This window comes from Temnothorax curvispinosus, unplaced genomic scaffold, assembly GCF_003070985.1.
Source record: "Temnothorax curvispinosus isolate PA1 unplaced genomic scaffold, ASM307098v1 QBEX01008784.1, whole genome shotgun sequence".
Classification (NCBI taxonomy): domain Eukaryota; kingdom Metazoa; phylum Arthropoda; class Insecta; order Hymenoptera; family Formicidae; genus Temnothorax; species Temnothorax curvispinosus.
The window spans coordinates 619,315-639,238 of NW_020218564.1; the positions used below are offsets into that span (position 1 = coordinate 619,315).

Consider the following 19,924-nt stretch of genomic DNA (forward strand, 5'->3'; position numbering starts at 1 on the left):
GTGTGTGTGTGTGTGTGTGTGTGTGTGTGTGTGTGTGTGTGTGTGTGAATTTTTTGTAGGTGTGAATGTATGTGTGTCGACGACACAGGGGGTTTTTGTCATTAAAGCTATCAACGCGTAATTCTCATTTAATTCTGCATCTTTAAAACACCGTATAAGGAACCTACTATACGCCATACAATATAGCGATTTCATTAATTAATTGCTTCATTCGTTTAATAGTTGCTCATGAATTGTCGAGCGGGGAAAAAAGTCGAACCGAATATGTATAATCGATAACGGGAGTTTCTACGAGCCTATACGAATTCACGAACAGTAACGAGACACGCGCTGCGTTTCAAAAATTTCTGTTCTCTGCCTATATTTATAATATATATATATTTTTATAAATTGTGTATATTGTGTACTATATAAGACTCTATTTCGTTATGTTAGGTATACTATCGCGCATTTTAACAAATCGATCTTATTAGGCTACTCTCGTTCGCGGCTTGTACGACTTTGCACGCGGCACGAAAGTCCTTCACGTCCGCTTGTGAGTTCTTGCGGGTGTATTTACAACATATGATAGATGAGAGGAGTATTTAATACGGGAGAATGCAAAAGCGGAAAAAAATGCTTGCATTCTTTTTTGTTTTAGTTGCAAAATTTCGAGCTTTTGGAAGCTATAAATACGTGAATTTTTATATTGGACCTTCTTGGGATTCTAAAAATGAACCTTTTTTTACATACTAAAACATTAAAAATATTATAAATTCATATAAATTTTTCTTACTAGGCTACTAATAAAATAGATAAATTTCTTTTGTGTTTTGCAAGCATTTCGCCCCATGCAATTCTCTGCTAAGATGAGATGTTATAATATGATGGGGGTAAAAAGATTGAGAGTCGAGTGTTTTTTTTTTCGGACTAGGCGAGAACATGATGACTAGTTTAAATTGACTGGAGAAGTGGAATCGGCGATTAAATGTTGCAGCGAGGATGGTTATCGCGAGTGAATCAACTATGAATTGAGTTTTTGCGATGATCATACGTATAATCAGTAGAGATCACGTTTGCGCATCGTTTTTATTAACTCTAAGGGGTTATCACTTCGGACTAAATAAAGATCTCATGGCAGATTTTGGCAGGATGACTCAAACAAGTTATAGAAGATGTTCTCGGAATAAATAAAATCGTGATAGTAAGGGTATAACGTTCAAATAATTCGCTTGGAATTTTAAAGATTGTAGCGCTATATTCGAGTTTTCCTATCGATAATAGTATTAGTCCGCGATAACTCGATATGACGGGTTACTAAGTTTGGCCGCTTCTAGAGTTTTTTTCTTTTTTAGGTATTACTTCTTCTCATCGCCTTCTCGCAAACCTCTCTTTTAAGATGACGAGGACATCAGGACGAGTTACGGACTGTTGAAACAATTTCTTGGCGTTATAACTTTACTAAAGGAATAAAGGAACCCCATACATATCTTGGATTTATTAACAAACGGAATCTCTACAATCGCGCCAAGTATTCGTTTCTTGGAGAACCGTTTTCGCGCTAGGCCATGTTTATTAGTCAATAGCTGGTTGTTGAAATTTTCAAAAGGCATCAGAGCAACTGTCACTTACGATGCTCCATTTGTCCTCGTAATTATACAAACGTCCGTAACTCATCCTATATAAAATCCCATAAAAAACGCCATCAGTCGTCGAGAACTCTTTAGGATATCTGTATCACGACGATCGATGTCTCGATATCTTTTTCGAGATTTCTATACGCTCAGTCAGACCTTACTTTTCGTCCCTCAAGAGAGGGGCCTCCTCGGCTTCCTTTCGCCGTGCTTTTGCTTCTTTCTTCGCTCTCTTCTTCTCTTCTTTCGCCAGCTTCTTCGCCTCCTTTTGCCTAGTCTTTTCTGCCTTCTCTTCCTCCTTCTGGCGCGCTTTCTCCGCTTTTTCCCGCTCCTTCTCTCGTTCTTTCTCCTTTTTCGACTTCTGCACTTCCTGAACCACTGTCATCTTCGGCGCTGCCGCTGGTCGTTTAGGCGCGGCGCGGCCGCATGACGATGCCGACGATGTCGACGTTGTAACGGCAGATGTGCCTCTTGGACTCGGCGATGTTTCCAGCTGCGTCACAATCTTTTGAGCACATCTGCAAATGCATCAACATAACGAATCCGTCCTTTGCTCTCGGCCGACTGCTAAATAAAATCGTAAAGATGATTACCTGATTCTGGTAGAGGCTTTGCCAGCACGATAGTCCCTCTGGAACTCTTTGATTGGTGGCAATCGGCGTTCTCGATTCTCTCGCATAATTTCCTCCTCTTCAGTGATTTGTTGAACCGGATCTTGATACTCCTATAAATTTTGATGAATAATGTATACCACTGACTTACACATTGAAAAACTTACTTCAAAAAATACAATATTTACGGAATTAAAAAGTCACAACTTTAGATAAAAACATGAAGTGTTTACATCGAATATTATGATCAACTGTTAACCTGAATTCGCATTTTCATCGATTGCGTTTGAGAACGTCTGAGAGTGACGCCTGTGGGCTGCCGTACCCTCGTCGGTTTACCGAGAGAGGAACTTCCGGTGCTATTCGCGGACGAAGAAGTTGCCGAAGAGACGGAAGACACTCCTACATAAGTGAATTCAAATTCGAAATTTTGTACTGTATTCAACATTCCTTCCACAGTAGATTGTATGCAACTAGCAATTTGCGAAGCTTAATATTACGAACCAGAAATGGAGGACGAACCGCTGGCCATCGAGTATAAAGAAGCAGAGGCTGGTACGCTTCCGGTTCCCCATCTGCCACCAGGTCCGGACACGCCGGCTGTAACGCCTGTGCCCATGTTGTACTCTGACGCGCTTTGAGGGAGTACCCAAGATTTACCCGACATCGAATACTACAAGCCAAAACAATCTCACAGTGCATAATCGATTCGTATTTCTCCAAGCGAAATATATCTGGAATGGTTATAATAAAACATTGTTGCCAGAATAAAAAAAAATTCGTTAAATTATGATATATCGGCATGAAAAGTTATTTAAATTGTATTTTTGCGCGCACAATTTACTTTCTATTTAATGGATAATTAATGGATTATTGAGCACATTTGACGATTAATTATGTGAAGGATGGAGCGCGTACTACGAGTGGCATTTGAAAAAGAACGTAGCACGATATTTTTAGCGATTTTTATTAGTGGAGATCTGTCTTTAAATACGAAGCATTCTGTTGTACAAATTGGTCGTATCGGCGGCTTTGAGAATCTGCTCCAATTAACAGCGATTCCGTCGCTATCATGTCAGTAGGCATGAAATTGATTTGTACGCGAAACGCGCCGTTATATAGCGAGATAGGAAGAGAACGTGTAAAATTAAATTTATACAAGAATTTTTAAAGCAGAAATAAAGTAAACGAGGGAAGAGCAATTAACGCGTGAACCCGAAAATGAGAAATTCGTCTGAGGTAAAACGGTAATATCGTCACTTACATCACGCGGAATGAGAGTCTGCTTCAGCCGTAGAATCTTCGCTCTGCATATAACGCATCTCAACGGCAAAAGCCTCTGAGACACCGCCATTTGTATAGTCTTGACGAAGCAGCGTCTGCAAAACGGTGGAGACGAATGTGATGTTAACGTAACGAACATCCAAGACATCGTAATTAAAGGAACAGTTCTTTTAACGTATATAAAATATACGGCGCCGCAGCGCCGACGTGAAAAATAATTACTGTTTATTTAGAGCTCCCGCGTAATAGGAAGAAAGTACAAAGCGCATTTAAAATGAAGATTAATGTGGAAATCTGCGTTTACTTTAAACTCGTTCGCTCACCTGCAAACCACTCGATGTCCACATGGTGCAGTTTGCATTGTCGCTCTCGCATTCACACATATGACGCACTGAAAAAAAATAAAGCGTATTCGTTGGATATACATGTGACAATATCAAACGGATTTTTATTGGCAATCACGGCGTTATGTATAATACTGGCTGTCGACGGATTGGGAAAAAATCGAAGAAGAGTAAAAAAAAGAGAGCAGCCGCTTTTATTCACGTTCATCACGGAGCGTGCTCTTATTTCGTTTGCCGAGTTTTTACGCGTTTGCCGATATAATGTCATTAAATCCCAGGACGCACGATGTAACACCTCATTGTTTAACGAGGATCGAGACGGACGCGATTGGCTGCCATAATCGACGTAACGTAATTAGGCGTCACTTTAATCGAAATATTAATAGCTCGAGTCGGGAGGATGGGCGAACACGTCAGGAATCGAAGGGTTGCAACCGCCACTTTGTCGTCGTTAATCGACTTTTGCGACCGATTGGACGGCCAATTCGTTCGGAAATTGCGACTTTTCCGGACGGCTGGCTATATTTTACGCGATACAAGTGCTCTGTTATCGTCATTTTCTTCACAGCCTAATGGCCCAATCTAGCGTAACGCAATGCAACGAACCGAGAAGATATACAGCATCTCTATTCAGGACCATATAATGTTTACACCCTAATATAGACTATAGTACATTCTGTCAAATTTAGTAATCTATTTTAAAAATAAAACGCGTATTTTTTAAAATATACCTTATTTTTATATTCGTTATTTGCATGGCATGGCAAAGGGATTACTATGAAGGTCTCAGTGAAAAGAATGGCTTCAATTTAATGTACATACAATTTAATTTACACGCGTTATGCGCAAATGTAATTTCCATTAAGCTTCTTTTTATTGACTAACTTCGATTTATGCCTACATAGGTGCGGTGTAGTTACCAAAAAGGTGTGCGTTTTATTTCGTATCTATATTTGGAAAGAAATTTCATTTATTTACTAATAATAGAAAACGTATGTCAATAATATTACGAGTTAGTTTATTTAATTATCTATCGCGCGAGCAGTTTAAATCTTAGAGAATCTTAAAGAGTAGAGCGTAGAACCAACGGAAAGAAACAGTTACTACTTATATCACTCGATGCCGATTCAAGCGGAAAAAGAGTTAGTTTTTTTCATAATTATATCCACGACAATCTCGAATAATGCCTAGAAAGGAAAATTTCACCATTCGATTTCATTGTGCTATTTCAGAACGGTCGATTAAGCGTTTTATAATGCTTAAAAATATCGCTCTAAGAAAATCTGCTTCCTGCTTTCGACTCGCTTCTTACCTCATCTTCCTGCGAAGATGCTAACTCTGGTTCGTTCTCCTCTAGTTTCGTCAGCAACTTGTCCTGGAAAAAAAAAGAAAGAATAAATATTTTCTTATCAAGGTATCACGACAAAGATTTAATTTTCTTCACGAAGAAAGTTTTGTTACACAATGTTTGGATGATGGAAAATCATTTACCTCTAAATGAGAACAATATTCTCGTACAAATAAAAAATGTACTCCTTATTCTCGATTCAACCACGTATACAATTTTAACACCGGAAGTGAAACAATTAAATCAATTTCATAATATCAATTTATGCCTAGCATGTTACTGTATCATTACCAGTCAGCTTTACAAAAACAAAAAAGTAGATCGTTATGCTCACGGGAGATGATGGTATGGGAGCACTACAAAACGATCAGCTGCTGCTGAGTCCCACCAGTTTCCTCTCGAATCTGGTGTAAGACGATACTGCAAAAGGCTTCAGTGTAGCGCGCCATTTGAAACTTTCGGGTGCTCGACAATGCTCCCATCGTTTCTCGTGCCTATGCTCTGTCATTTGTATATTGTTCGAAGAGGTAAATTGCGACCAGTGCTAAATTACTCGATATTTCTTCTAATTTCCGCGAGTGCCGGTTATTTTCATCAAGTGCGTTGTAACACAAATCGTGCACATTAATATATCAATACTGCGTATAATAATTATATTTAACGATCCTGTGTGTGCATTAATAATTTATTATACAATTATATATATATTTGTTATACATTTATATATAATTTATAGTAATTATCAAAACGTGTAATTAACTCCGTTAGAAGAAGTTAGAAGAGTAATAGTCAAATGTAAGGAACAGTGTTTGTATATATGTTTAACGTTGTAGAAAAATTATTAACCCCCAACACTGAATCAAAACTAGATCGCGCAATTACTCGCGTGAATTTTCCATCTAGACGCTCGTGATCGCGTTAAGTGCAATTCCGTTTCATTAATAATAAGCGATGTCATGTACGCCGGTGTGATTTATACTAACGATACTAACGAGTAATAAAAGTGCTACAAATATAACTCGACTCCGTTGGCAATTAGCGATGATGGATGATTCGTTAAACGAGAAACAAATTTGGCAAACATGTCGGCTCAAAGCGTAATGCATGGCATGGGAACATTTGTTTTCGTAACGTGTCCAATTGCGTAAACGAATAATCGACTACGTTAAACATTTTCGACTCCATTCCTGCTCTTGTATACACGTATCCCATCTCAATTAAGACGTACGTAGATCTTCGTTGTTTTTAATCGTAAATAGCCGGCATGACCGGTATACACATATGTGATATGGTGTGCATCTCATCCAACCGGAACATGTGGATCCGCTCGAGAAATGAGAAATTCCCCGATATCATTTGAAATCAGGTAATCAGGACGCGTAACGCATTCTGCACGGAAAATACATTCACGCGTTTAACTATGCGGTACAATAAATTCCTGATACGGCGACACGGCAAGTAGCATGCTTTTTTGAGATAAAAGTCGAGCTTTCCACAGCGGAATTAAAGTTCGCCCTTTTTTCCACTACCGCGAGTCGTCCGGTGTAACTAGCGCGAGAATTGGGGACGCACATTGCTTTCACATTAAAGATCGTCGTTGACTAGATTTGATGACCCCTTGAACTTAATGGCAATTTAATGCAACGCACTACGAGATTTTGTTCGTGAAGGAGTAAACAAGATAATTGTATGAATTATACGACATTTTGAAACGTCTTTCTCTCTTGTGTGATTGCGTTATAAAATATATTCTTAGCTTACGGCGATCTCGCAAACGTTCCCAGTGCAGTGTTCGAAGAATCGCGCCGCGAAAATTACATTCTCGATGCAGTGTCATCATCAAACTGGCGCAATTTGCGGAAGCGTGTTGCTGCATGGTAATGCTGATCATATCAATAATAAAAAGGCGAACGTTTTTCCATAACGGTTGTGTACAAGGCGATGACCGACATTGCAAAAGACCAATCTCTTTAGATTATCCCGTTCACTCCTTTCGCCCGCTATAACGGTTTGTCGGAATAGATAACGTTTCTTCGTGATCGCAAAAGTTTCTTCCACAGATCCGGCGGTATCGTTAATCTACGCTGATATAGCCGTTGGCCACGATTGTTTCCGCGGTGGAATGCTTCGAGGCGTGAAAAAGCGTCATGAATATCATGACGAAAGTGTAAACGGCGACCTATTTCTCGAGAGACTACTTGAAAATGCGTTTAATTATCCCGTTGCGCAATCGTGAAATAAATCCCCGAGCTTCGAGTCGTAAATTACATTAGAGGCTTTCACTAATTGTAAAAATTGTTTCTTCTGCCTTTATCGTTTTAGCGCGGCGACAAGTATCGTGAGTTAAAATTCTGGATTCGACATCCGCTGTCGAGTGGTAACGATGCTTCTATCAAACATTTTCTATTTTTCGGCAATATAAATGCTCGAAAAATGTTTTTGCGTAAAATAATTAAAATTATTGCTCAATGCGAATTTTTCGTATAAAAACTATTCATTTTCGACGCGACGAGTGTAAGGTTTAAGGGATTGCGCGAGGTGCAACCGAGTGAGCAAACTCAACAGCCACTTAACGCTTTCCGTGCGAGCTTAATTACGACGGAACACGGCATCACGTGTATTGCCGAAGTAGAAAGAATGGCGAATTATTTCTGTGTTTTTCTTGGTGTCGCGTCGATACACGTTATCAAACAAGATATAGATACGAGATAATTTGACATGTTCGTTTTTGAATCTATACCTTACGTGGAACAGCACCCATTACCTGACGATTAACTCATTTGAATCCAACAGTGCAATCGGAATTCAATCAGAAACGTTCTAGATTATTAAAACATTAAACGGTTGAAGGAGACGATAATTTCCTTGGAATCACAAGATAAAAATAGATACTTTAAATGGATCGAACTCAAAGGTGTCGGAAATTAACGTAACTTGGAAAAATTATTTACCTTTTAGAATTTAGATAAGTACAAGTTCTTTCGCGTGTTCACGAAATCGAGCAATGTTCCTGCGTGGACGTGTTTCGCGTCGAAACATTTTGCGCGACGAGGGGAACTAAAAGGTTTCTTCGTTAGGGTGGGTATCGCGCACCGTCGATCTCCGTCGGCTGTACGACACGCGACATGACGTGACCATCGTCAGGTTCAATGACGACGACCGCGGCGATTGGTCGAGGCCGACCGTCACCGTTGGTATTATGCACAATTTAACGGAAGACAGAACGCGTAGAGGATTGAACCAATAACGGCTATTCGAACACATATACATATACATTACGTACCAATCACGGTATCTATCAAATGGATTCTTGAACCTGGCTGAGGTCGATTGAAGAACAAAAATAAATTCGAAGTAGTCGTTTGCGTTTTACAATTCTTTAATTAAAGATCTCATATATTATATATCTTATACAATCGGAAAATTGAAATTGATTAGCTCCGATTCTGTTAAAGGTATTATCTCTTCACTTTTGTTACAGGAGATACTATATTGCATCTGACTCTGCTTCCTACCGGTACGTGCTTCTATTGCTGCCCTATACGATTGAATCAGGACGTCCAATTTCTATTGTATACCAGGTACGCGTTGTTCATGAATCAGAATCACCGTCACACAATAATGTAGAGCAAACGCTTCGGTAGAACATAATTTTCCTACCTTAATATTGTAAATATTGAGGATATTAAGCGGAAATTAATAATAATTAACCGGAAATTTTGTTAATCTACTAGCTCGTCAGAAAGATGTAAGCTATTTGAGTAAATAGATCAGTTAATTAATCATGAACTAGAATTTGAAAATTAGTTTTTCGATAGTCCGTAAATCAACGAGTCTATCATCGATCATGTTAAATTTCACAAATTTTGCTCATCATAGCGACATTTTTCTTGCGTTTCGCATTAATCCACGACAGGCGGAATCCAACGTATCCAAATGTACTGGATTTTAATGATGCCACAACGTTGCAGAAGAGTAATTTCAACGTTAAACACCCGACTATCATGTACATTCACGGATACAGCGATAGTAGTTCAGGAAAAGGTCCTACTTCTGTACGAAATGGTACGTACTTTATAAATATCCAAAAGCGATAAGCACCATATCGTTAAATGCATAGAGAAATAGCGATTTGTCGAATTTGACAGTACTTCGCAAAAAAAGTTTCAAAAATCTCTGAAAAGTTTTTGAAAATGAAATTTTAGCTTACTTCGATGATAACAAATGTATGATACATTTCCAGCTTTTTGGTAAGCGCGTGATACCACAGCGATGTATCGCTCTGAATGCCAAAACAGCTCCTTAAAAGTCATCGCGATACCTTCGTTTTTCTTTCCGCTCGTAAAGTTCGGGGTGAGCGAGTAGGCTAGATCCATTAGTAACTACATGATCTACGGGATCTATCTTGCTAAACCTCAAGAGGTACTGTCAGGATGACAAATAGTGAACACCATAACTTGGCACTATAAATTGCGAAGTTTTCTACTCTTCAGCGCACGAATTGATCCAATTTAACTTTCAACGGCCCCAAAGGAGCCGCCTTTGTTTATTTGTTTGTTTAAGAAAGAAAAATTCTGCTTCCTGCTTGATGATTTTTCTACAAACGCGGTTTACATTGTCAAGTCATCAAGTGAAGTGATTGAACAATGATATTTTCTTGTATTTTTTTTTACCATGCGTACGAAGACTTTAGTACTTTAAAAAGTTTTTGTTTCTATGATTGAATAATTTCAATAATTAAAAATTCAATATATATATGTTATAATTAATTATTTTAAGAATCCAATTGCATACTCTTTGTTTCAGCTTATCTCCGTCGTGGGCACTATAACGTGATACTGATAAACTGGCCTAAATTGGCGGTCTTACCATGGTACATATCGGCAGTGAGAAATGCCAAAGTCGTCGGACCTTACTTAGCACACATGATAAGTTGGCTCGACGCACAAAAAGCTGTCTCTTTATCCAAACTTCATGTGATCGGCTTTAGCTTAGGCGCGGAAGTTGCTGGTTTTATGGGAAAGGCTCTGGCACCTCGAAAGGTTAGATACTGTAGGATCTGTTAATAACGATCACCAGAGAGAGAGAGAGAGGGGGGGATAGAGAGTTACACCGCATTGCACGTTCACTTGACTAATCGAAGGCCGCATTATCGGAACTGCATTAGTGCCAAAAATTTCAATCGAGGCGCGATATCGACAAACGCGACTGACAAACTATATGTTAAATATGTGTGTATGTTGAGAAACGCGTTTTTAGATAGGTAGAATCACCGGATTGGACCCGGCTTATCCGTTATACATGAATACCGGGGAGGACGGTCACTTGACATGGGCTGACGCTGTCTTCGTCGATGTCATTCATACTGACGGCGGCAATTTTGGATTCCCTCAACCACTTGGTCACGTCGATTTTTACCCGAACGGCGGCGGGAGACGACAGCCCGGTTGCGATTTGAAGAGCATTGTTCGCATGGGCTTCAGGAGAATTATAAATCAATATAGTGAGTGACTCGTTACGATGTCGAGCCGTGCGCTCTTCCCGCTGTCAAGATTTTTCTTTCTCGTAATACTTAATTCTCTCTTTCAATATCGTTTAAAGCATAGTCTAACAATAAGTCTAAGTTTAAGTCTATATTCTCGTCAAAAGTTTCGTTAACGTTTCGCTTGTCTATTTAGTTACCTGTGGACACAATCGAGCATGGCGTTATTACGCGGAATCAGTGGAGAACCCCTACGGATTCCCCGCGAGTCGATGCCCAAGATGGCGACCCGGGATTCTAGCGAGCTGCGTATGGAAACCTGAGGCTTACATGGGTTTCGCAGCTGATTCCAAGTATCGGGGAAAATTTTACTTGAGCACGAACTCACGATCACCGTATGCCAGGAATTTGACAGATCGTAAACTTAGCATATGAGAATCATGCGATAATCTTAATTTGGATGAACCAGATTAAGAAGCGGAACGATTTTTCATGTTGATTACTCCCACCAGGATAATTGTCTTGGATGAAGCTTGGGAGAATAAAAAAGATATTTCTTGTACTTCTTATACGATGTGTTTGCGGGAAAGTTTGTATTCCTGTCGTTATCTCTTTAGTATTCTCTATAAACGATTCGCGGCTTCAATTAGTTGTACTTTTTCTTTAGAGGATTACTAAAGCGAGGACGGAAATATTTTTTCCCTAGAATAACAAACAAACAAGATTCGTGATGGAACGTGGTTTGGTGTAGCAGCGATATCGAAAAGCTTGATTCGAATTGATAAGTTGAAAGGAAACAACTAGTTCCGACTGTTTTAATGCCAAGTATTACGATCTCGTGCCAGATAACAGCGCATTGTTTACAACATTTATCATTCTAATTTTAAGTGTCAATGATATACGAGTAATAGTCACATAACATGATTATATAGTTATACGTCCATACAGGTAAAATACGTGACTGAAACTTTACAATAGTAAAACATGACCTGAAGAATACTTTTACGTGATAAATGATATTAAAAATAAATCTGGATTTTTAAGAATATACATAAGAATATACGGAATTTAACAATTTGACTTGTAAATATTGTATTTTCCGTATACTTTTAATGAGCGTGAAGAGTTAGTGTAAACTCCAGTGTATGCAGTGTCAATCACTTGAATGAATTTGTTAATTAACTGTATTAAAATGTCATCTATTTTTTAAGAGCAATGATTTTATGTATTTATGTAAAAGGTATATAAGAAGCATAAAGCAGAAATAAGAACGCTAATAATCGAGGGAGCAACTCGTAATTTTCATGTTATTTTCGATGCGCCCTGCCTTCAAGATATGTAAATTTCAAGGCCAGAGAATTTTATTATTTTCCATCTGGGGTAATCGATGGAAACTTCTGGAACCATATGCCCTTCGAACGACGGGGAACATGTGTTCATATTAAAAATTACAAGTGACAGCTTGAGCGAATACAAATGAAGAACTAGGTGCATATTGGAAGTTAGAAATATTTCAAAGAACCGAACGAATCGCTTTGTACTGCTTTTATTCTGCACCATTTTACGTGCAATGCGAATTGTAAAACGTTGCAATCCTTTTCGCCCACTTTCTTGAGGTTTCAAAAATTATTTATGACTAAATTATATATATTGTGTTTGTCTCTGTCAACGTTTAAAAATTCCTTTTATCTCTTACAAAGTTCATAGTCCGTCCGCTAAAGAAAGTACGGTTCCGCGAAACTCGTCCAACTTCATGGAACTTGCTGGCCGAACTTAAGAGACAGTCAAATTGCACGTCGCCAAGAAAATTCTGTCCGTCGTTTTCACGCTCATTAGACCAAAATAACGCCTCTTTACAAAAGTAACTCGCGAGATGTCTCGCGGAAGATTTCTCAAATTAGTGAACGGACAAAAACAGCTCTTTATTAAATTCTCTTGGTATTATGATTATGATTGTAAGTTAATTCTTTCAAAGGTATAATTGCCAATGATTTGAAAAAAGTTAACTCTCCATAACAGGGAATGTGGAATACCGAAGTATCTACAACGAAACAACAACAAAAGTTAGACGAACTGTAGACAGAACAGTGTAACATATTCAGTGGTCGGAATGCAATTTCAAGATCGATAGGATGATTTATGTACGGCAGAAACATTCCCTGACTCATCTGGAAGATAGCATCGTGACCTTTCACGATCGCGTACCATTAAACTGCATCGTTCGATTTCGGAATACATTTCGCAGAACGAACAATAAGCGAATGGAATCAAGCGCATGGCGTGAAAAGCGAAAGAGTCGCGCATTCTTCTTGAAGCGACGGAGAAGATTCTCTCTCTCAAGAGAGAGAGACATCGAGGAGAATTGACAGAATCGAAATACGGTAAGTCTTAGAATCACGAACGACATAGACTCCGTGGGATCTAGCCGGCGGTCAATCAACCCGACATGTATACTGAAAAATTCAGTACGGCAGGCAGGTCGATAAGAATCCAATGGCCAGGGTTATAGATGACCCTAGTCTTGAAAGACCACGTTACGTGGAAGGTGTAAGACGGCTTTCGCAGTCTACGCTTCAGCACGTTCGACCGTGTTCAGTGCTGGTGGTTCCTCCTCTCTCTCGAGGAGAAGCTCCCTCGAGTATCGTTACCGGCTATATTCTCTCATGGTTATACATATACAGCGCGTGTCAGGTTTCTGCATTTCCTTTCATCCACTATCATCTAGAAATTTTCAAGTTGAAGAAGACTTTTTCTTCGACAGAATTAAATTCGGCGCTGTCTGCTTTCAAAAATTAAATACTTATTAATTTTATGATTTTACATTGCTCTCTTTTCTCTATGACAATGACCGATAAATATATTTCCATTTCGCGTCTTAAATATTTTTGCAGATCACTTAAGAATCTGTAAATTTAACTGTTTAATAATAAAGCTCGGGATTTGTAATTTGCCAATATTTATGCGGAATTTTCTTTGTCAGCCAACGAAGAAATAGAACTGTCTCTCGCGCGCGGTTGTCGTCGTTCATACACTTCGCGAATCGATGAAACGAACTAACGTCGGCGGTTTCCGCGCTGCTAAAATCGCTGCCCTGTATCGACCATTCGATCCTTGCATCGTTGGGAGCATTGTCCTCCGCGGAAATGAGAAACGAAACACGAAACGTACCACCGCCGCGGCCGCCGCTATCAGCCCGGCGCGGCGCGGCGTCGTCGTGGATATCGATCCTTCTTTGTTCTCGTTGTTGAACATGCTTAAACCCGGGCAATTCGCGTGTTGCACCCTATGACGGTTACATTATGTGTGCATATGAAGAAAAACTCGGACGAGTACTTTCTTTATACATACTCTGTCTCCACCATTCATACTTCCTTTCCATTCTTCGAATCATTTATCTTGAGTAAAGTTGAGTAAAGTACATATACAGGATATCCTAAAGCGGTAACCCTCATTCTTCTCAGCTTGTCTTGTAATATCAATCACTGAGATAATGACAGCTTTGGCAAGCAATAAATAAATTATTCCTTGTCTTGTATGGTTTTGTATTCCGCACCGATTTATTAATAAAACCATAAAAAAATCTTTGTAAAATACATGTTGATGATGTCAGTTAATTAGCATCATATAGCGTTTATATGTCTGAGAGTGTCGCCCAAGGCATTAGCGTCTCGTTAACGCCTCTTCACGAAGGACGTGAACTACGCCGACACACATTTGTTCTTTCTGTGTTCGTGGTCATTATGTTCATTATTACAAGCTCCGGGAGTACACTCGATATTATACATTCGTGACTGTTGCTGAAATTCGAAGGGTGCGCAAACTGTTCGTCCTCTTCTATTTTATCTTCCATTTAATTCATTTCATTTTGTTCTAATTCCGAGCTGTTCTATAATATAATGGAACCCGAATAATCAAATTGAATCTCTTTTTTCCAAACAGCCAGAAATAGCACCATAGATAAATGCAAACCTGCGTTCTCATCCACATTTAATGGGATGCTATTTGCAACGCGTCAAAATAGAGAGAACCTTCGAACGTAAAAATAAATTAGACTTCAAATTTTCGAAAATATCAAATTAGCGATATGAAACTGAATTTAAACTGCTCCATTTTTCGCTTTATTTTTAGAAAATAAAGTGCATCCGTAATTTAATTAATATCTATGATTGAATTGGGAAAGAGAGGATGAGAATTGAATAACCGAGATGCAGAAAATTATATATACCCTTCCGCTATTCAAGATTTAAAATTTTTTTTAACAAGAACTAATTAATGGGGTGAGTCTAATAATTCGCTCGCTGGAATCCCTAATTTCTAATTTCTTGAAATCAATCTTGTAATCCGATACGTTAATGCTATGTTAATTTATGCATCGCTTAAAATGTTTATATATCAAAGAGTCAAGTTAAAATTAATGGAGAGAATCTTTACGAAATACTATATACATAATGGAGACGGATAGAGAAAGAGCCATTCAAATACCTATCTTTCGAAATTAAATAACGCTCATGCAATCCGACGAAAGCGAAAGATTGCATCGACCTATGTTTCTAGCGTTCGCGCATTATGGTGATTCGTGCGATTCTTAATGATATTATCAACTCTTAATGTCGAACGCATAGAGGTCGACGACCAAACTCTTGCGCGTTCATTATTTAACTTTGTATCACGAGCTCCTGATTTTAAACTGATATGCATGCGCTTTCTGAAATTGCACGCAACATAATTTATATCCCGAGGATTAATTATATATACAGTAAAAAAGGAAAACGCGCTTTTCTTGGCAAATAAATTATATTAAAAAGTAACATTCTTTATATTGACATATTTAATTATTTAAAATAAGCATTTCCAGACAATTTTGAAGTCTTGTACCTAGGCTACGGTCAACTTGACGCTACAAATACTTTGAAGCGTTCTTCTTCTCCTTCTTTCTTCGTTGAAAGAAAGGAGAAGAGGAATGCTTCGAAGCATTTGTAGCGTTAAGTTGACCGCAGCCCTAGTGAAATAAAGTAAGTTTCAACAACAAGATGAACATTTCATCGAAAAGTGTTAGAACAACCGCGCAGTTTGGATCGTTAGCTGGCCATAACCGTGGATCGAAAAGTTTGTTAGTTCGTCGAGCGACCGACGGCACCGACGGGGGGGGAGAGGTTAGCCGCTGCAAGGTGGTGAACAATGAGTCCCTGGAATCGCGTGGACGTGCACTTACGTGACTCGAAAGGGGAAGCAGATAGCAATGTAAAACTTAAAGTCAGTCGACGGTCACTACCACAAAATACAACCCTGTCGGCTTGTTATTTTCTGCAAATCCAATTACGTTGCATCTAGGGAGAAAATTCTCTCTGTTTTTATAACTGTTGTACCTCGGATGCGTATATATGTGCCCATTTTTTAGATTAATATAAAGAAAAATATCTCTGAGAGAAAAGTGCATACAACGTAAAATTAAAGCATGTGTAATATAAAAGTTGATTGGATTTTCTACAAAAAAAAGTTAAGCATTCATGTTCAAATTCATGCTGAAATCTAAAGATGTTTAACTCGATAATCCTTATATTTTATACAAAATTATAAAAATTATAAGAACTGTTGAATGATATTCCACTGCTTCAACGGCGTTTGTTTCAATTCAAACATAAGTGGATAAGGAAACTCGACACTGTCGCGACTAGCGTTGAAACAATATCGAAAATAAAGAAGAACGTGATATCTGACGCCGATAATCTCGAGTGACCGGTATACATCGATTTTCTTTTCCTTGTCCTTCGCCTATCCTTCGCTATCGTCGTTGTCACGACGCCGCGACGGCCGCGGCGATAAACGAATACAGCGAATAAGGTCCACGTGCTTGGCCAGGTACGATCGAGATCTTAACGTCGAGTTGGCGTGAACCTTATCTGGGAAACGCAAGCCGTCACCTACATCTCGCGTCAAGCTCCATCGGTTCATAAAAATCGCTTGATTTTTAGGCGACGCGAATCGCGGTTTACTCGGTTGCTTTTACTAATGTTCGTGTGTTTATTGTCAAGGTTGAAGTTGATCGCTTCTTTACGGAAACTCCCAAGGTCCTCCTGGTATCGTTCAATCTTTAATATCACACTAGCACGTTAATATAATTTTAATTTCTTTCAAAATTCTTTTTCGCTTTTTCGTTCGCGCCGATAATGGAATATCGGAAGCGTCCCGCTTTCTGTCCGCTGTCCAGCAGTTACAGTTTTCGATAACGAGTAGCACGTGGTGATAAATCAGCTGGCTGGACGTGAACTGACTCGGTGAAATTCCGGTTTCCACGGCACCGCGAACGCGACTCACGGTTATGGAGGCTGCACGAGGTATTCGAGATATTCCAGTAACGATCCGTCGACGGTATATGCTGCTTCTTGGCAGGTTTCCCTAGCGCGGGGACACTTTTTACACGCTCCATCTTGCCGCGATTGCTTCGCCAAGTTCCAGCACTGACCTAACAAATTGTCCAAACCGAGACGCTGCAAGGAACGACCTTGAGAGGATGTTTGGAGCACTATGTCGTGAGTTCCAAACAGCTTCTACATGTCGCATATAGCCGAGATTTAATTTATATAAGTGGAATAATTGTCGCAGGAGACAAATTCCCGCGGTTTCCGTTATCCAATCGGAATCTCAAACAAAAACTATCTTTCAATACTTTTCAACGAAGACATGCTGTTTCCGATACTATAGGGGCGAGTCATCGTAAGTCGCCCTTTCATCAACGATCAGCACCTGCTAAATTGACCGAAGCACGACAGCCCGGGACGGATGGAAATCAATACGTGTTCAGAGTTTACAGAGTTTCTCGAGTTTCTATAGGTAAATTCCGCAGCGTTAGTTATCTCTCGAGTGGAGGTCCAATGGGTCATTCGGCAACCGCTAATTTTTTTTAAATATTTGCATATAGCTTGAACGAAATAACAGTCCCGAATTACATATATATATAAATTCCGCACCGCGGTAGCGGTGGAAAATTGAAATATTTTTTCCTTTCCTCTATACAAAGTTAAAATGAGAAGGTTGATTATAGAATTACTTGATATGAAAAATTATGCGGATACAGTGAAGGTACAGTTTTAGAGGTACGAAATAACATTACGCAGTACGATCTCATTTCCTTCGTGAAGTAACACGAGCGACGTGAGGATCCGAAATAATAACAAAGGCAAAACGTCATCAAGCAGGTTGCTTAATAAAAATCGCGTTATACAAAAATAAGTGGCTACTCTTCAGGAGATGATACAGCTTCCTCCGAGAGACGGGGAATGATCACGTTACCCCCGGGTAATCAAACCCTTTCATCGTTTCTTCGCGCTTTCTCGCACAGTTTATCCTCCTTCTCACCCTTCCTCGACCGCTCGTGTTAATAACATCCTCGTAGAGCCGAGGTATGCAATCTCGTCATCTCGTTGACGGGCCTTCGATAAACGACGTACGTCGAGAAGAGTGAACCCTTTGATTAGAAAGGGTAAAATGATTTTTCCCATGAACCCGTCGTTGCTCACGTCAGGGATCAATATCGGTGGCAATAATACTTTCATCGCGTCACGTTTCAGAATTGTCGTTTGTCTTCGGAATACAGTATAACGAAAGCAATCTCGTCGGCTATGTGTATAATAAATGGCTATTGAGGCCAATAGTAGTATATCACGTTTATTTTCGGCTACCGTTTATCCGTTTTTCTTTTTTTCCTTGCTCTTCAATTCGTACCTTCGATTCGGTACAACTTTATATTTTCGTTTCCCCAGCGCAAAAATATTTGATATTTGATATATTCGGAGTCAGCATAAATAAATAATATGTACAAACGTCGAAATCATTATTTTATTCTGATTGGCCACTAAAGATAAATTCGAACTTATGACGTAATAACAGGTAGGATAATTTAATCGCAAGACGCATTTCATGTGCAAGTTCTTTGCCTGCAGGCAAAAATTTAACAAACAGATGCGACTAAAAATTCACTCACGATTTTATGATGAAGATGTTGAAGTTCCCTCTCGGTTACTCTTCTGCGGGATAACTCGCGCTGTTCCCGCCTGTACTGGCTGTACTTATAGAAGAGATACATCCCAGGTAGAGCTAACACCACCAGGGGTTTCATCAAGCCGGCCCGTCCACTACCACCACGAACACGTGGTTCCGGTGGCTCGTCCAGGTCCTCCAGCTGACCGGCTCCCTCAGCAACGGCCGGAACGGCCGCACCAGCTGCTGGCATCTTTCTGCAAGACATCCCAAAAAATTAATTTGACCCTCTTGTTAAGTATTAGATAAATTATAAATATTACAATACACATTTCTCTATACAAGAAAGTTATATTGTGTCGAATGATCTACACATATCAGGATGCTAATGCCTCTTTTGTTCTGGATATTTCTCTCTGAATTGTGCTATGACTAAAGCATTGTCATAGCTTAATCAACTAATGACAAGGAATTCAGTGACCGACACGGTGTACTACTGCGCCGAACAATATACTCGTCCCGGTGCATTGTGGCTCCATTGAGGATATCGAACCACGACGTCAGCTATTCCGCTCGTTTGAAGAACATCCGGTGAACTGAAAGCGTCCAGCTCGATTACTGCTGCCAACTTTCTTTACCTCCGATTTTTCACGCTTAATATACACCACGTTTTCATTTCAGTCGCTTCGTCATTAAATCCTAAAGTATCAGTTCGCACGAAAATGATGCGCTCGACGACATGCAAAATTTTTAGCTTTCTATTGCCAAACGAATAGAGAATTTTAGGTCGACAAAAGAACCAGCTATTGGTTATTGGTTTCCCATCAAATCTGTTTTTTTTTTTAAAGTCGCTACAAGCTGGGATAGTAGGCGCGGGATATAGGTTTTAGTTGTCGTATATTCCTAACACGAACTTATTCTTCTGCTTTCTCTGTTATTTCTAGATATTTATAATCTTCCCTAATGTATGTATGTGTATGTGTGCATGTGTTCCTTGCTGTAATATCTACGGGAAAGCGATTTCCCGTCCGCATATATCCTCAAATCTCGCGACTTTAATCTCGCAACTGTCAGAGCTGTGATTATTTCCGTAATCTCTCGTACATTTTTGCATTCCTTGATGTAAAAGCTACGAAGAAATTGCTGCTATTTTTGAAGCTGCATATATCTGCGAATTCTTAAAGGATTAGCAGAACGATAAAATATTTTGCTCCAAATCTAATTTAAAAAAACTTTTTTCTGTATTAACTGCAAGTAAATAGATT

The 19,924-nt window shown here is 39.3% G+C and overlaps 2 protein-coding genes across 3 annotated transcripts in view; one reads left to right on the plus strand and one right to left on the minus strand.

Annotated features, from left to right (window-relative positions):
- Positions 1–19: 19 nt before the first annotated feature.
- The window catches only part of LOC112458256 (MAP7 domain-containing protein 1-like), a 32,697-nt gene continuing 12,792 nt past the window's right edge, over positions 20–19,924 (minus strand). For both annotated transcript variants that reach the window (XM_025021794.1, XM_025021795.1), the window contains exons 2-9: positions 18,664–18,916; positions 5,165–5,227; positions 3,832–3,899; positions 3,489–3,603; positions 2,729–2,897; positions 2,484–2,626; positions 2,207–2,337; positions 20–2,131 (exon numbers count right to left, since the gene is read on the minus strand). In XM_025021794.1, the coding sequence (XP_024877562.1) occupies positions 1,774–2,131; positions 2,207–2,337; positions 2,484–2,626; positions 2,729–2,897; positions 3,489–3,603; positions 3,832–3,899; positions 5,165–5,227; positions 18,664–18,916 (1,300 nt within the window). In that variant the 3' untranslated portion in view covers positions 20–1,773. The remainder of the gene's footprint in view (positions 2,132–2,206; positions 2,338–2,483; positions 2,627–2,728; positions 2,898–3,488; positions 3,604–3,831; positions 3,900–5,164; positions 5,228–18,663; positions 18,917–19,924) is intronic.
- LOC112458257 (pancreatic lipase-related protein 2-like) lies at positions 5,238–11,710 on the plus strand. The gene is made up of 6 exons (XM_025021797.1): positions 5,238–5,727; positions 8,682–8,781; positions 9,117–9,265; positions 10,007–10,242; positions 10,460–10,703; positions 10,879–11,710. The coding sequence occupies exons 1-6, from the start codon at positions 5,673–5,675 to the stop codon at positions 11,115–11,117; spliced, it is 1,023 nt and encodes a 340-aa protein (XP_024877565.1). The 5' UTR covers positions 5,238–5,672; the 3' UTR covers positions 11,118–11,710.

Excerpts from the sequence above, each read along its gene's own strand:
- LOC112458257 (XM_025021797.1), top strand. The coding sequence starts at position 5,673 with ATGCTCCCATCGTTTCTCGTGCCTATGCTCTGTCATTTGTATATTGTT. Across the intron at positions 8,782-9,116 it reads CAATTTCTATTGTATACCAG|GCGGAATCCAACGTATCCAA; the intron begins GTACGCGTTGTT and ends AATCCACGACAG. Across the intron at positions 10,704-10,878 it reads GAGAATTATAAATCAATATA|TTACCTGTGGACACAATCGA; the intron begins GTGAGTGACTCG and ends TTGTCTATTTAG.